This window comes from Meles meles, chromosome 14, assembly GCF_922984935.1.
Source record: "Meles meles chromosome 14, mMelMel3.1 paternal haplotype, whole genome shotgun sequence".
NCBI classification, from domain to species: Eukaryota; Metazoa; Chordata; class Mammalia; order Carnivora; family Mustelidae; genus Meles; species Meles meles.
Window position 1 is genome coordinate 57,288,762 of NC_060079.1, and position 12,831 is coordinate 57,301,592.

Below are 12,831 nucleotides of genomic sequence, written 5' to 3' on the forward strand. Positions count from 1 at the left end.
ATATGGAATAAGAGGAGGAAAAGAAGCATCCTGCGGTACGGGAGAGAATCAGAAATATCAGTATGAATTCATGATTTTACACATATACGTACATACACACAACACCAAGTATAAATGTTGTATAACTGGAGATTTTTAAAAATCACTTACTATCACATGAAATTATCTTCCTCACTTATTCACATCCAACAGATTGATGTACTTGAATTTCCCCCCTTTTAATCAATTCAATATAAGGCTGCTGGAATGTTTGGTTGTTTTTTTTTTAAGATTTTATTTATTCATTTCAGAGAGAGAGAGACAACGGACAAGCAGAGGGGTAGAGGGAGAAAGAGAAGCAGACTCCCCACTGAGGAGGGAGTCGGACATGGAACTTGATTCCAAGACCCAGAGATCATGACCTGAGCCAAAGGCAGATGATTAACCAAAGGCAGATGCTTAACCAACTGCAACACCCAGATGCCTTCAGAATGTTACCTGTTTATTAACCTTTTGTACTATGAACTCCTTATAAAATAAAATAAAGCTCAAATTCTTCCCTCAAGTACCTGTATCACTTTGTCCTCAAGTTATCTTTTAAAGATTATCCATAACTATTCTCCTAATTACTGACTTTCCAACTGTAATCTAAAGAATTTAAAAAATTAATAGAGACAGGATTTACAAGATTTATAGAGTTTGCTTGTCTATACATATTTACTATTAATTAATGAAGGAGGGAAAAAATGTTAGCATATAATAGTCAGATTTTAAGCAAAGGATATTACCTAAATGGAAAATAATCTTAAAGCAGTGTAACATTTAAATGTTTTTTAGTAAATAGTATAATGAAGAACAACACAAAGTAAAATACCTGAGTCTTGGTTTTTATACTTTTTGGAAGACAGCGTCCAGGAGAAACAGCTTTGACTTCATCTTTCAATTTGGTAATATTTTTTGTCAAAACCTCTAAAGTTTTCATTATTTCTGCTTTATCTTCAGACTTCATTGATTTGTTTTTCTCCAGTTTTGAAATTAACATCTGCCAAATTTTTAAAAAAGAAAAAATTAAGATACTTATTCCTCATACTATTAACAAAGCAAACACAGCAAAATAAATATAAAAATAAATAACTACTAGTTTTAGTTTATATATTTATGGCAAGGCTTACAACTTCTAAGCAGAATAACAGATTTTGGTGGTGCTATCTCAACTCAAGTCTTAATCTTGGCACACTCTGTAAAGAATTACACGTTATCACTTGTCTCTCAGAATATAAGTTCAAAGCACAAACATAAGAAATTCAATCGGACCACCAAAAAGTTGTCAATTTAAAGTAATATCAATAATTTTACTTTCTAATCCTTGAGGATATTACTGGCCCTAAGTATTCCCACTCCAAATGTAGTCTGCAACCCAGAAAGAACCAGAGGAAGTTTTATGGCTCCCTTCACATAATGAAATCTTAAAAAATTACTTACTTTCTTTGTCACAGGAAACAATAACTGGCTAGCCTAAAACTGATCTCCCCAACACGGATAGGAATCAAAAGATAAACAAGGCAATATGGGGTAGAAGATACCACATATTACAGGTTTCCTGAGTCAAGGTGGTTTCAGTTTGTGGTGTAAAGTACTGTCATTTCTCTTTACTAAGTATATCCAAATTTAAATTAGAAATTATAAGTGAAAATGTAAGAAGTGTCTACATTTTCAATATTTTGAAATGTCATAACTTTTATTACTAGACATAATAAAAAACTGACACTAATTAAATGTCACAGAGCAACCCTGTACAAAATACCGCAAACCATGCAATTTTACATTTTTCTAGCAGCCACATTAAAAAGATTTTTAAAAACCCAAACTAGTAAATTTAATACTGTGTTTAACTCAATATATCCAAAATGCTATATTTCAAAAAAATTACTGAAATGTTTTACTTTTTCCCTTCATATTACATCTTTGAAATCTCGTATGCATTTTATATCCACAGAACACATAACAATTTAGACAAGACTTTTCTCAAGTACTCAAAAGTTGACTGAAGCTACTAGCTACCATACTGGACGACACAAAACTAGAGGATTCCAAGCAAATTAAAGAAAGGTACATATTTCAACAGAAAAGAAACCTGAGAAAAAGGTTCCAATTCACTATCAGTTGACAAACTACTATGCAGCAACATATCTTGATAAACACTCATTTTCACTTCAAGTTGACCACCCGAGTTCCTTGAAATCACTCCAAACTCCAGTTCACCATTTAATGGTCTTCATCCTCAATACATTAATCAACTGATATATACCTTATCACAGACAAGTATTTCAGTTTTACCCTTTTCAATTACATAAAATATATTTCTTAGGATTAGTTATAAAGTGTCATATTAAATTTACTTAAAATTAAAAGAACACAAATATATTTTGTCAAATCTAATATTTTACCTTCTGTGTTTCAATGTGCTTTTCTAAAATTTCTTGTTTCCTTTTCCTTACATCTTGCTGAAGTTTCAGTGCCTCCTAGTGAAAGAGACCAAAAATATCATTAGAATATTTACTATATATTTTTCTGATAAACAGATATTCCAGAGGAAAGAAATGGTTGTAGATGCAGCAGTTTGGCAACAATTAAATGTAAAGTTTACAAGTTAAATACATATGTAAGTTCCAAGAGACTCCTTCCCCCCCAAAATTAATACCTATTATTACACTATGAAAAACATAAGTTCAGTGGCAGCCAACATACATTTTTCTTTTAATTCTGTTTTGTGATAAGTCTTAAAAAAACACATACATGCAGAAAAGCTTTCCTACATGCACATTTTGGACACTATTATCTGTATTTACCTGTTTTTTTTTCTGTGCTTCATTATTATCAACTGCAGAAGTGGAAACAAGTAAGGTTTTCTGTGCAGCCTTTAAAGCAGCTGGATTATATACTGTTTTAGTTAGGCCAGTAGATGTAGACAACACCTACCAATACAAATTCAATTTATTAAAAAATGTATTAAGCATTCATGATACTTGTCTTTTCTACAAAACCCAATTTTAAAACACTTTTGTCAAAAATCAGTACACTGAAATAAATATATTATTTATATAATTGTAACATTATTAACTAAACCACATTTAGTGATTTGAAAGGGTTATGACTGAGGCATAAACTATAAAATTAAAAAAACTAAACAGCATACACCTATAGAAAAAAAGAACATACAAAAACTGGAAATCAAGAAAAAAACACTGCAATTACTGCATCACTGAGAAAATATTAGTTGCTAAAAATATTTACTTAATATCCCTAGTGACTAGAGCAAACACTGTACACAAGAGCATGACACAGGAGGAAGCCGGATACTGTCCCTCAATTTAACTTAATTATTCACAATTTATAGTTCTGAAATTAACCTTTGTTAAGAACTTAAGAAACTGCTTTCTTTCTCCATTCCTTTTGATGCATTGATCCCTCTGTTCTAAGTGACCCTATTCCCTTAAACCTAGCTTAAGTTCAGCACCAAATGGTCAAGACCTCCACAAACCCCTAATTATTTATTTCTTCTACCCAGATCCTTCCATGAAATTTTATTCCTACGGCTATTCAAAGACCTAACTAAAATGACCTAATAGATATATTAATTTATGTGTCTGTCTATTCAGTAAAGCCACCAAAACCACATCTTTCTCCTCTTTGTGCTTCTTCTAGTACCTAAACCTTGTTACCAACTAATTATGAGACTCTGGGTAACTTCAAGCACCTTCTTTGGGCCTCAGTTTGTTCATCTATAAAATGAGAATGTTTAAGTTGATGGCATCTAATGTCCTTACAAACTCAAAAATTCATTCCATGAGGGTACGGTTTTTTTTTGCTTCATTCACCGCTCTATCTTCAGTGCCTAGAACAGTGCCAGGGCATGTAATAAACACTCAACGAATAGTTCTGCACTAAATTAAACTGAAATGATGATAGACTGAAGTGTACAACCTACACAAGGGTCATTCACGAAAAGAAAAGTGTACAGGCTACCTTTTTCATTCTCCAAAAGCAGGAAGTTGTAGGTTCCAGGGTGTGGTCAGTTACCAGTTTTTAAGAAAGGAGTCTAGAGATCTCTTAAGAGTAATCTATGAATGTTATAAAAACTAAACATGGAACCATATGTGTGAACAATGTAACTTTCCAGAGGGAAAAAAAAAAGTTTCCAAAGTGTTAAGGGAGTTCCCTTCTTAAAACAGGTTAAAAGAACTACACAAACAGAAGATTATCAGTGAGAAAAAGCCCGACCTTTTAGCTACTAAAATATAAACATCTGCGTCTATCAGAGAAGTACCAGACACTATTTTCTAATGTGCTTTCATGAAGTTAGATTAGTAATCATCACAAAGATTAGACAACTCATCAACTCTAAGTATTCAAGAATGTTTTAGCCTCCAAGTAACATAAAAACCTAGAATACTATTAATTATACTGGTTTCATACAGTAAAACTGATGTTTAAAAACAAAGGTTCTTTATAATACTTGAGGTGTATCAAATCTGACTGATAATTTTCTTCAATAGCGAAAAACAATACTCAGATATCACTAAAAATAATGAAATGGTTGCCTTTGGTAATATATGGAATAAATACAGATTTACTTTGCAGTCTAACTTCAGTCACCATTCCCTGTAATATCAGAAAAAAGTTTCTTCTATGCTACCTTACCATACCACATGATGCTAAACTGCATGATCATACAAGGATGACAGAATAACTTTATAGAGAAACACAAGATAATGTGCTAAAGACAGTCTGAGCGTCTTATAAACTGTTTCCCCTTCATGAGCGCTCCATAAAGAGTTGAAAAGTTGTGACCAAAAAGATTTCTATACTCAAATAAGTTGGAAATAATATAAACCTACTTTCTAGTTTCAAGATGCATTTTACCATAACAGCTGTGAGAAGGCATGAAGTAAAGAAACCCATTAACTTGTTTAATTTGACATTTCTCTAATTTCAGTGAGAAGGGAACACTCCTTTTCAAAGTATACTTGTTAACATCTGATATCAGACTAAGGAATACTGTTTCGAAGTGAATAAAACTGTATGACAAGAATGAGAAGACTCCTTTACTCCTAAAAGCATCCCACTTCCTTGTTGTATCCAGGAACTGCCTTCTGTTCTCTCTACACAGAACATTAGCTGGCATATTTCACTGAGTTCAAGACATCACTATGAAACACATTATCACAATGTACCCCTACTAAAGACAAAAATGTTGCCAACACAAATAAATGTGCAAACACAAATAAGATGTAGCCTAATTTAGAGGTGTTGAAAGGTGAAAATAAAATGTCTTATAAACAATGAACTATATGATCACAAAAGCTGCTAACTATTTGAATCTATTTGGTTCTAGAGTTTAGATAGCAAGAGTATGAATAGCAAGGGATATCTGTATTTTCAAAAGACAAAGATAGAGTTGTGATAAAAGAGAAGAAAATCTGTTAAGAATGAAACCACTGGAAGGACATGACCAATCCAAAAGAAAAGCAGGTGCTACCACTCCTAAGAACAAAGTCAAAGCACAGGTGGTGGCTTTTCAAACAATCACACCTTCTCTGTTTTCCAAATGGGTTTCTGCCTGCGCTGTATTTTTTTTTTATATATTGACCTTACTGCATTCACCTATTAATTCCAAAGGTTGGTGAATTCCTTTGGATTTTTCACATATATGATGTCACCTGCGAGTAAATATAGTTTTGTTTCTTCTTTTGCCATCTTTCCACCATTTATTTCATTTTCTTGCCTTACTATACTGGGTAGGCCCTACACTTTAAAAAGTGATGATTTCAAGAAGAGATCTTGTTCCTGATCTCAAGAAGAAAATCATTCAATATTCCACTATTCAGTATTTTAGCTCTAGAGGTTTTATAAAGATAAACTTTATCAAATTAAGGAAGTTCCTATTCTTATTTTGTGTGCTGTTTATTGTGACTAAGTAATAAATTTCATCATGTGCTTTTTCTACTGAAATAATCATAGGACGTTCTTCCTACTCTTCTCCCCCTTATTCTGTTAATGTGGTGAATTAAGTGGCTTTTCAAATGTTAACTCAATCTTGCATTTCTGGAATAAATTCTACCTGGCCAGCATGTATTTTCTTTCTTCTTATCACTGAGAGTTTGCTAATATTTAGCTTAGGATTTTTAGGTGTACATTCATAAGCTATTGCTTATAATTTTCCTTTACTGTAATATACACTTGTTAGGTTTGGTGTCAAAGGTTTGTTGAATTCAGAAAGTGAGCTGAAATGTATCATATATGCTTTGTTATTAAAATGTACATCACTACTACCTCTCACTTTCTAAGACAAAAGTCCATTTCTTTTTTTTTGTTTAAGATTTTATTTATTTATTTGACAGAGAGATCACAAGTAGATACAGAGGCAGGCAGAGAGAGAGAGGGAAGCAGACCCCCTGCTGAGCAGAGAGCCTGATGCTGGACTCCACCCCAGGACCCTGAGATCATGACCTGAGCCGAAGGCAGCGGCTTAAACCACTGAGCCACCCAGGCGCCCCCAAAAGTCAATTTCTTAACAAGACAAGTTATAATCCATTAACACCTCTTTATCTTATTTCTTATGTAAAATATTATCAGATGTAACTACTATTAATTCTTGTAAATAAAAACAGGGGTGCCTGGGTGGCTCAGTGGGTTAAGCCGCTGCCTTCGGCTCAGGCCATGATCTCAGGGTCCTGGAATCAAGTCCCACATCGGGCTCCCTGCTCAGCGGGAAGCCTGCTTTCCTCTCTCTCTCAATCTGCCTGCCTCTCTACTTGTGATCTCTCTGTGTCAAATAAATAAAAAAATCTTTTTTTTTAAATATTTTATTTATTTATTTGACACAGAGAGAGAGATCACAAGTAGAGCAGCAGGCAGAGAGAGAGGAGGAAGCAGGCTCCCCACTGAGCAGAGAGCCCGATGTGGGGCTCGATCCCAGGACCCTGAGACCATGACCTGAGCCGAAGGCAGCGGCTTAGCCCACTGAGCCACCCAGGCACCCCTAAATAAAAAAATCTTTAAAAAAAAAAAATCTTGGTAATAATTCTGACTAACTAATCCAGGTAATAATCCTGAGACAGATCAATGCATTTAAAAAAAAAAAAAAATCAAGGCACCTGGGAGGCTCAGCAATTAAGCATTTGCCTGCGTCTCAGGTCATGCTCCCAGGGTCCTGGGATAGAGCCCTGCATCAGGCTCCCTGCTCAGCAGGAAGCCTGCTTCTCCCTCTCCCACTCCCCCTGCTTGTGTTCCCTCTCTTATTATCTTTCTGTCAAATAAATAAATAAAATCTTAAAAAAAAAAATCAAAAGTACTCAATAACAGTTACAAAAGAAACTCATAAATTCCTTAACTGCTATATTTAAAGTAGCAAAATTACACAACAAATGAAAATTAAAAAATCAGAGGGTTACTTAGATGGCTGTATTTTTTAGTTAAGGAAACAGAGAGTAAGCTTTGTTCAGGATCATACCTAACGTCAGCTGTTAACTCAACAGCTGAAGTCTCCAAATGACTCGCAATGTTCCTTCAGTATACCCCATAATTTCCCTTTTAAAAGTCCCATGGTGCATATGTTAACATATCATATTGCAAAGAGACAAAGATACATATTTTTAGATTTAAAAAAGGTCAGAGGGGGAGAGAAAGAAACTATTGCTAAGCTGCTAAGGAACAATAACATCCTACACCTGAAACTGATAATGATACACAAACCTTAAATATTCATGTAACTAATCATTTTACTTTCTTAGTTAAGAAGGGTCTTAGGGAGATAATCTGGACAGTCTTAAATCTTTCTGTAGACTAATCAAGGTAGTACAGACAGATGCCACCTTTATTCTTAATAAATCACTCTATCTTGAGAAGTACTCAAACTCATTTCACTGATCACTCTTTCTAAATCATACTTATTTTATAGCTATTGTAATGTCTTAAGATTTCAGCGTGTAAGTTTTCTCTCTCAACATAAAAACGGACTTTTAGAATAAAGAATCACTGAAGGTTTACTCAGTGTTGTTCAGAGGAAGGGGAAATTTTTTGTATTTGTATACTTACTTGCTTTCATAACGACAGAAGACACTGTATAAATACTAGTTTTGAGTATTTCCCAGCCTTCAATTTGATGATGGGAAACATTCTTCTATCCTTCCTAAGACTTCTCTGAATCACTAAGCTCTAAGGATTCTTCATCAAAAACCCCTACAGACTTGGGGAACGGGAACAACCAAGAATAAGCAAAAACAAAATGCTATTCTATAAAGAAGTTCACTGAAGATGACTGAAAGTTACACACTTCTAAATAACTGTTTTCCTTAAAAGATTCTTTATAGTATTTACAGTATTTCTTCATAAAAATAGTACCATTAATGATTTTTCAGTTAGTGATAACTCTATTACTAAATGTACACTATCAATTCCAAATCTGTATCTCTTTTATCCTAAAGGTATATAAAACACATAAAAAAACAAAACAAAACAAAACAAAACAGAGGGGCACCTGAGTGGCTCAGTGGGTTAAAGCCTCTGCCTTCGGCTCAGGTCATGATCCCAGGGTCCTGGGATCGAGCCCCGCATCGGGCTCTCTGCTCAGCAGGGAGCCTGCTTCTCCCTGGCTCTGTGCCTGCCTCTCTGCCTACTTGTGATCTCTAGCTCTCTGTCAAATAAATAAATAAAATCTTAAAAAAAAAAAAAAACAGAAGCAAACATATCAGAAAAGTTCTGTAAAAGCTATAAATTTCAGAGCCTAATCTTGACAAAAACAGATGCTACGTATAAAGTTTTTAGACCTCTCCAGAATTGGTCATTACTAAACAAAGTGTAACAGACTTATTTTCTTTATTCCTTAGTTACTATCAAGGTGGATAAACCTAATCAAAGTAAATATTTAGATACTGCTAAATTTAGTAGCATGGACTAAGATATAGACAAATACAGGGGGAAAAAGGGAGGCATCATATAGGGGAAAAAATTAAAGATTTTATAGAATAGGGTAAAGAGATTTTTTCAAATCTCTAAAAGAATGACTAGAATTCACTTAGAAGAAAATGCACTCCAGGAAAATCACCACCAAAAAAAAGAAAAAGAAAAAAGGCAGGAAAGTGTGAGAAACGATGAGCAGAAAAAGGCTTGCTAAGGTAAAAAGAAGATCTAACACAGAGACATAATAAGCCCCAAATAACTGAGATATGATATGCTATGAATCAAGCAGTTATGTAGCTGGGGAAATGAAGTTCTTAACTTCTGTAAGAAGTTAACATTAAAAGAAGTCTGGGAGTACAGTGGTGGTAGTATACACTATAGGAGGAGCATATGGCTAGGACACCACATCCAGAGGCCAAGAAACTGAAGGTGGTGGAGAAAGAGAAGTGGATGACAAACACAAGTGAATGACTCTCAGGTTTTTAGACTGCACAACTTGGAAAATGGTGGTATAACTTCCAGAATTGGAGTGAGGAGGAGAGGTTAATTTAAGTGGGAAATCATCATTTTTTAAGTACATTATGCCTGAAGTAATGTTGAGGTGCCCAAGACGAAAATCTGAAATACAGAATGAGATTCAAATTCAAATTTCTAGAATTGCCTTAGTTTAACATGGCAAATAAGGAAGAGAATATACTGAAGAATCAGCAAAGAGAGGTTAGCCCTTTCATGGGATGCTCTGTGTAATACATAGAGTCAACTTTCTACATAGTCTTAATAATGGAAAGAGCCATGGATATAAAATAGAGGAGACCCAATTCCAGTCCTGACTCAGTAATTCCTAGTTTATCCACTGGGGCTTACCTTCCTTCTAAGGTAAAGACACAGAAATGAGAAAAATGATCTAATCCTATTCTGTGATTCCACATATCAAATAAGACTAAAGACCAAAGCATTCACTCATACCTAAATGGAAAAAATAAATAACACACCTACACAAAACTATGAGACAGATCCATTTAATCAGTAATTACCCCATTGTTTAAAAAAAGAAATGACAAATAACAATTGTCAGGCTATGTACAATAGCTGTTAGTAATAAATAACAAATTTACATTTACATCATCCTTTCCAATTAAAAAATATTTTTAAATGAATCATTTTATTTAATCCTCACAAAACTCTGTGAGCAACACCAATTTACAATCATCATTTCACCAACAAGGAAAAAGAATCGGAAAGGTTAAGAGCACTGCCCAGTATCATGCGGTTAGTAAGTGAAGAGCCAGAACTCAAACTCAGGTAAAATTCCCAATTTGTGGCCTTTTCCATTAGGCTGCCAGAGTTTTCAAATTAAAATGCACAATATCGCTAAAGAAAATACAGTAAATAAAATGAGAAAATGAAAAGAAGGAAGCACATGGACATATAGTGAGAGGCATTAAAATGCTGATGCAAAAAGTAAAAAAAAAGGTAGGCAAATTTTTTTCTTTTTCAGCAGATGGAAGGCAAAAAGGTAGGAATAAGAGATACAGATACTATTAAGAAGCAAGAGTTTAGAACTATGAAAAAAATTAAAAAATTAAGATGCCACCTGAAAACATTTATGAAGCCAAGACAAACAGATCATGCTATTATTCTTCTTACCTTTTCAGTTGCTGAAACAGATGGCTTTGATACAAAACCCAACCTGTCCTTCACAGATAACTTAGTTACATTCTAAAAAAATTAAAATGGACATATTCAGTGTTTCCCCAAACATATAGGTCTGTTGGGATTTTGAACATTCTGATTCTACTAATATATACTAACTCGTTAAGTATACTGATGTTAATCACACAAACTTGGGCCTTTTTCAAAGACAGAAAGAAAATGTGTGTGGAAAAACAAACAGTATGCAGTATTATGCAATCATAAAAAATCATGATGTAAAGTAAGGTTTCAACTAGGTATTTATTAACGTCCCTTCACTGATACAGAATCATAAATTCTTAGAATCCTATGTTGACAAGTGTGCAGAAAGTGAACACTGTAAATATTAGATTTGAGTAACTAAAATATCTGCCTGCTTCTTGAGCTTAAAAATAAAAGCCATTCTTTCCTAAAGTATGTTTCTATAGCCAAATACAGTGTATCTGGTGATGATTTGAGATAACAGGAGGGGGAATTATTATCACTGGGGTTTTTTTTAGTAATTGAAAATTTATCAATTTCCGTTCTGCATGTTTCCATACAATCTCATTATCTGACTCCTCAGGAATTACCTAGAAGCCTATTTTTATAAAATAGCATCCTAATTATATCCTAATGCTTACATTAAACAACAAATGCCAAAATATCTAGAGAAAAAGAAAGCTAAGTTTCAAAGATGGAGGGTGCAGAAACAAGAAACTGCCACTCAAGTGTGGAAGGCAGTGGGAAGGGAATGACATGTGGAGAAGAGAATCTGAAAGTCAGGAATGAGTGATGCAAAGTTCTGAGAACTATGTAAGTAACTTGAAACAGTATCATCAAGCATGCTAAAACCTGATGGCTTAAGCCTTCCCTTCACAAAAGCTTTTGGTGCAGTCTACTGTATCATCTTCTCTGGAATAGAAATCTAGTTAAATAAAAGATGATGGGAAAAGTAAGATTTAATATACTGAACTTCATTTTTCAGGCAGTTTTGCTTAAAATTAATTCCTTCACAAAGTGAAAGGGAACTCAAGTATTAACTAGAGAGAAGAATTTAAAATTCAAATACTATAGGAAAAACAGAATGTGAAAATCTTATGCTAATGGTAAAAAGAAAATTTACAGGCGGAGTTCATATACGTACAGACTGTATTTCTGTATAAGATATACACAATTAACTATAATTCGAATCACAAGGGACACTAATTTGCTGAGAACCTGTTATGAGACACACACAATAAGACTTTTCATTTACCTGAGGAAGGTCTGAACTGGCACTCTGTGCTTCTGCTGGTTCAATAGTATTTGAAGGTACTGGACCCAATCGCTCTTTGACCGACTGCTTCACAACAGGCAAAATGGGCTGCTGGACTAAGGGCTGCATTACCTCAGAACAAGAAAAAAATGTTAAACAAGAGGATCAGCTCATGAACATGTCAAGTAACCTCTGTTGTTATTACATTGCCCATGCAGACAGTTTTAAAAGCGCAGCTTATAATCAAAACCTGTCTTCCAAATTCCTTCACACACATATATAGATGTTTTTCTTTGCATAAATTAACATATTTATAAAGGAAATAATGAACAGGAGAAAATTCAATCGAGAAACAAACTGCTATAAAATCCTCCTGTAAGCAACTGATCTAACATTAGTGACTGATTCAGTGACTGAAAAAGAGAAAGAGGAAAGGTGGGAGGGAGAGAGGAAGGGAAGGATTTCCAAGATGAACACACAGTATGAGTTTCCGGAATATGTAAAAGCTACCACATACTGACTGTCTCCTATCTACTAGGGACTCTTCTATATGCTTTTTATCTTATCATACAATGATTCTCTAAACTAAGGACTAACTTCACAATAAAGAGAACAGGTTAGGGACATTAAATAAGTTCCTTCAGTCTTCACAGTTTCGGAGGTAGAGCCAGAATCTGAATTTAAGTCTACCTGACTGCTGGACTCCTGCTTTTAAACACTATATGCTAAGAGCTTTCTGAGAAAAGCAATGAGTTTCACACAAATCTCTCTCTTACCTTTGGAGAAGTAGTTTGTAACTGCTGGGTACTTCCTTCTCTGTGCCAATAAACCTTAATAAAGCGATTGTTTAGTACTGCTTCTGTACTTGATATAGCTTTCTTTGCTTCTTCATATGTTGCAAATTGGATAAGGGCACCTTCAGGATCACCATTATAAGCAACCTAAGATTTAAAAATATTAAG

General features: G+C 34.2%; 1 protein-coding gene across 15 annotated transcripts in view; it reads right to left on the bottom strand.

Annotated features, from left to right (window-relative positions):
• The window catches only part of RBM26 (RNA binding motif protein 26), an 88,559-nt gene that overhangs the window by 24,649 nt on the left and 51,079 nt on the right, over window positions 1-12,831 (bottom strand). For 9 of the 15 annotated variants that reach the window (XM_046028258.1, XM_046028254.1, XM_046028253.1 and 6 more), the window contains exons 12-17: window positions 12,646-12,810; window positions 11,870-12,001; window positions 10,588-10,659; window positions 2,829-2,954; window positions 2,427-2,501; window positions 854-1,021 (exon numbers count right to left, since the gene is read on the bottom strand). In XM_046028258.1, coding sequence (XP_045884214.1) covers window positions 854-1,021; window positions 2,427-2,501; window positions 2,829-2,954; window positions 10,588-10,659; window positions 11,870-12,001; window positions 12,646-12,810 — 738 coding nt within the window. The remainder of the gene's footprint in view (window positions 1-853; window positions 1,022-2,426; window positions 2,502-2,828; window positions 2,955-10,587; window positions 10,660-11,869; window positions 12,002-12,645; window positions 12,811-12,831) is intronic. The other 6 variants (XM_046028259.1, XM_046028261.1, XM_046028260.1 and 3 more) reach the window with 3 other exon arrangements.